Genomic DNA, 5,000 nt, shown 5'->3' on the forward strand with positions numbered 1-5,000 from the left:
AGGATGATGGAGGGAGGGAGAGGATGATGGAGGAGGGAGGGAGAGGATGATGGAGGGAGGGAGAGGATGATGGAGGAGGGAGGGAGAGGATGATGGAGGAGGGAGGGAGAGGGCGATGGAGGAGGGAGGGAGAGGATGATGGAGGAGGGAGGGAGAGGATGATGGAGGGAGGGAGAGGATGATGGAGGGGGGGAGAGGATGATGAAGGAGGGAGGGAGAGGATGATGTAGGAGAGAGGGAGAGGATGATGAATGAGGGAGGGAGAGGATGATGGAAGAGGGAGGGAGAGGAAGATGAATGAGGGAGGGAGAGGATGATGGAGGGAGGGAGAGGATGATGAAGGAGGGAGGGAGAGGAGGAATGAAGGAGGGAGGGAGAGGATGATGGATGGAGGGAGAGGATGATGAAGGAGGGAGGGAGAGGAGGAATGAAGGAGGTAGGGAGAGGAGGAATGAAGGGGGGAGGGAGAGGATGATGAAGGAAGAGGATGATGGAGGAAGAGGAGGAATGAAGGAGGGAGGGAGAGGATGATGGAGGGACGGAGAGGATGATGGAGGAGGGAGAGGAGGAATGACGGAGGGAGTGAAAGGATGATGAAGGGAGGGAGGGAGAGGATGATGGAGGGAGAGGAGGAATGATGGAGGGAGAAGAGGAATGATGGAGGGAGGGAGAGGAGGATGAAGGAGGGAGGGAGAGGATGATGGAGGGAGAGGAGGAATGATGGAGGGAGGGAGAGGATGATGTAGGGAGAGGAGGAATGATGGCGGGAGGGAGATGATGATGGAGGGAGAGGATGATGAAGGAAGGAGGGAGAGGATGATGGAGGGAGAGGAGGAATGATGGAGGGAGGGAGAGGATGATGGAGGGAGAGGATGATGAAGGTGGGAGGGAGGGGATGATGGAGGGAGAGGAGGAATGATGGAGGGAGGGAGAGGAGGAATGATGGAGGGAGGGAGAAGATGAGGAAGGGGGGGAGGGAGGGAGAGGATGATGGGGGGAGAGGATGATGGAGGGGGAGGAGGAATGAAGGAGGGAGGGAGAGGAATGGAGGAGGGAGAGGATGATGAAGGAGGGAGGGAGAGGATGATGGAGGGAGAGGAGGAATGATGGAGGGAGGGAGAGGATGATGAAGGGGGGGGGAAGAGGATGATGGAGGGAGAGGAGGAATGATGGAGGGAGGGAGAGGATGAGGAATGAGGGAGGGAGGGAGAGGATGATGGAGGGAGAGGATGATGGAGGAAGAGGAGGAATGAAGGAGGGAGGGAGAGGATGATGGAGGAGGGAGGGAGAGGATGATGGAGGGAGAGGATGAAGAAGGGAGAGGATGATGAAGGAGCGAGGGAGGGAGAGAATGATGGAGGGAGAGGAGGAATGATGGCGGGAGGGAGAGGATGATGGAGGGAGAGGATGATGAAGGAGGGAGGGAGAGGATGATGGAGGGAGAGGAGGAATGATGGAGGGAGGGAGAGGATGATGAAGGAGGGAGGGAGAGGATGATGGAGGGAGAGGATGATGGAGGGAGAGGAGGAATGAAGGAGGGAGGGAGAGGATGATGGAGGGAGGGAGAGGATGATGGAGGAGGGAGAGGAGGAATGAAGGAGGGAGGGAGATGATGATGGAGTGAGAGGATGATGGAGAGAGAGGAGGAATGATGGAGGGAGGGAGAGGAGGAATGATGGAGGGAGGGAGAGGATGATGAAGGAGGGAGGGCGAGGATGATGGAGGGAGAGGAGGAATGAAGGAGGGAGGGAGAGGATGATGAAGGAGGGAGGGAGAGGATGATGAACGAGGGAGGGATAGGAATGAAGGAGGGAGGGAGAGGATGATGGAGGTAGGGAGAGGATGAATGATGGAGAGGAGGAATTAAGGAGGGAGGGAGAGGATGATGAACGAGGGAGGGAGAGGATGAATGATGGAGGAAGATGATCATGTCAACTATTCAGTAGTCCATAACATATACTGTGATCTTAACCACATCTCTCTCTCTCTCTCTCTCTCCCTCCACCTCATCTCTCCCCCATCCACAGCATTCAGAGATGGAGCGCAATGAAAGCGGGGGATCTAGCCACCAAAAGCAGAAGATTTCCTTCCTTGAGAACAACCTGGACCAGCTTACAAAGGTTCACAAACAGGTGGGCGGTTGAATGGTTCGTTGTGTTGTGTAGAGCAGACGAGCTCTGGGCCCATACTAACCAAAAGCCTCGGAGGAGGAGTGTTGATATAATAACAAATCTGATCATAAAGAATAATGGTCAGTGGTGGGGACCCGATCCTAAATCAGCACTCCTACTCTGAGATGCTAAAATGGGTTTTTACTCCTCTCCATACCCTACTGAAGCAAATGCTTTTTCTATTCCATACACACCTGCAGTTTGACTTACTGCTGAGGCACCAGAGCACAATGAGTAGGAGAAGGATCAAATGGACCAAGCAAACGGTATCAGTTCTGGCTGTGCTGTTAGTCATTAGTCATCTGGCTACGAGCCAGCTACATCAATCACCCTGTATTGCAGATACAAGTCCCCTGGAAAACAAAGCAGCAGGAAATGTTATGTTATCTACTGCTGGTACTACTACTGCAATACAATGTTACCTACTACTGGTACTACTACTGCAATACAATGTTATGTTACCTACTACTGGTACTACTACTGCAATACAATGTTATGTTACCTACTACTGGTACTACTACTGCAATACAATGTTATGTTATCTACTGCTGGTACTACTACTGCAATACAATGTTATGTTACCTACTACTACTGCGATACAATGTTATGATACCTACTGCTGGTACTACTACTGCAATACAATGTTATGTTACCTACTGCTGGTACTACTACTGCAATACAATGTTATGTTACCTACTACTGGTACTACTACTGCAATACAATGTTACCTACTACTGGTACTACTACTGCAATACAATGTTATGTTACCTACTGCTGGTACTACTACTGCAATACAATGTTATGTTATCTACTGCTGGTACTACTACTGCAATACAATGTTATGTTACCTACTACTACTGCGATACAATGTTATGATACCTACTGCTGGTACTACTACTGCAATACAATGTTATGTTACCTACTGCTGGTACTACTACTGCAATACAATGTTATGTTACCTACTGCTGGTACTACTACTGCAATACAATGTTATGTTACCTACTGCTGGTACTACTACTGCAATACAATGTTATGTTACCTACTGCTGGTACTACTACTGCAATACAATGTTATGTTACCTACTGCTGGTACTACTACTGCAATACAATGTTATGTTACCTACTGCTGGTAGTACTACTGCAATACAATGTTATGTTACCTACTGCTGGTACTACTACTGCAATACAATGTTATGTTACCTACTGCTGGTACTACTACTGCAATACAATGTTATGTTACCTACTACTGGTACTACTACTGCAATACAATGCTATGTTACCTACTACTGGTACTACTACTGCAATACAATGTTATGTTACCTACTGCTGGTACTACTACTGCAATACAATGTTATGTTACCTACTGCTGGTACTACTACTGCAATACAATGTTATGTTACCTACTGCTGGTACTACTACTGCAATACAATGTTATGTTACCTACTGCTGGTACTACTACTGCAATACAATGTTATGTTACCTACTACTGGTACTACTACTGCAATACAATGTTACCTACTACTGGTACTACTACTGTAATACAATGTTATGTTACCTACTGCTGGTACTACTACTGCAATACAATGTTATGTTACCTACTACTGGTACTGCTACTGCGATACAATGTTATGTTACCTACTACTGGTACTACTACTGCAATACAATGTTATATTACCTACTACTGGTACTACTACTGCAAGACAATGTTATCTTACCTACTACTGGTACTACTACTGCAAGACAATGTTATGTTACCTACTACTGGTACTACTACTGCAATACAATGTTATGATACCTACTGCTGGTACTACTACTGCAATACAATGTTATGTTACCTACTGCTGGTACTACTACTGCAATACAATGTTATGTTATCTACTGCTGGTACTACTACTGCAATACAATGTTATGTTACCTACTGCTGGTACTACTACTGCGATACAATGTTATGTTACCTGCTACTACTGCAATACAATGTTATGTTACCTACTACTGGTACTACTACTGTGATACAATGTTATGTTACCTGCTACTACTGCAATACAATGTTATGTTACCTACTGCTGGTACTGCTACTGCAATACAATGTTATGTTACCTACTGCTGGTACTACTACTGCGATACAATGTTATGTTACCTGCTACTACTGCAATACAATGTTATGTTACCTACTGCTGGTACTACTACTGCAATACAATGTTATGTTACCTACTACTGGTACTATTACTACTGCGATACAATGTTATGTTATCTGCTACTGGTACTACTACTGCAATACAATGTTATGTTACCTACTACTGGTACTACTACTGCAATACAATGTTATGTTACATACTACTGGTACTACTACTGCAATACAATGTTATGTTACCTGCTACTACTGCGATACAATGTTATGTTACCTACTGCTGGTACTACTACTGCAATACAATGTTATGTTACCTACTGCTGGTACTACTACTGCAATACAATGTTATGTTATCTACTGCTGGTACTACTACTGCAATACAATGTTATGTTACCTACTGCTGGTACTACTACTGCGATACAATGTTATGTTACCTGCTACTACTGCAATACAATGTTATGTTACCTACTACTGGTACTACTACTGCGATACAATGTTATGTTACCTGCTACTACTGCAATACAATGTTATGTTACCTACTGCTGGTACTGCTACTGCAATACAATGTTATGTTACCTACTGCTGGTACTACTACTGCGATACAATGTTATGTTACCTGCTACTACTGCAATACAATGTTATGTTACCTACTGCTGGTACTACTACTGCAATACAATGTTTTGTTACCTACTACTGGTACTA

General features: G+C 45.7%; 1 protein-coding gene across 1 annotated transcript in view; it reads left to right on the forward strand.

Annotated features, from left to right (window-relative positions):
• Positions 1-5,000, forward strand: part of LOC118940507 (kinesin heavy chain-like) — a 175,973-nt gene that overhangs the window by 163,496 nt on the left and 7,477 nt on the right. The window contains exon 23 of the mRNA XM_036950862.1: positions 2,028-2,132. Within this exon, the coding sequence (XP_036806757.1) occupies positions 2,028-2,132 (105 nt within the window). The remainder of the gene's footprint in view (positions 1-2,027; positions 2,133-5,000) is intronic.

Source organism: Oncorhynchus mykiss, chromosome 17 (genome assembly GCF_013265735.2).
Source record: "Oncorhynchus mykiss isolate Arlee chromosome 17, USDA_OmykA_1.1, whole genome shotgun sequence".
NCBI classification, from domain to species: domain Eukaryota; kingdom Metazoa; phylum Chordata; class Actinopteri; order Salmoniformes; family Salmonidae; genus Oncorhynchus; species Oncorhynchus mykiss.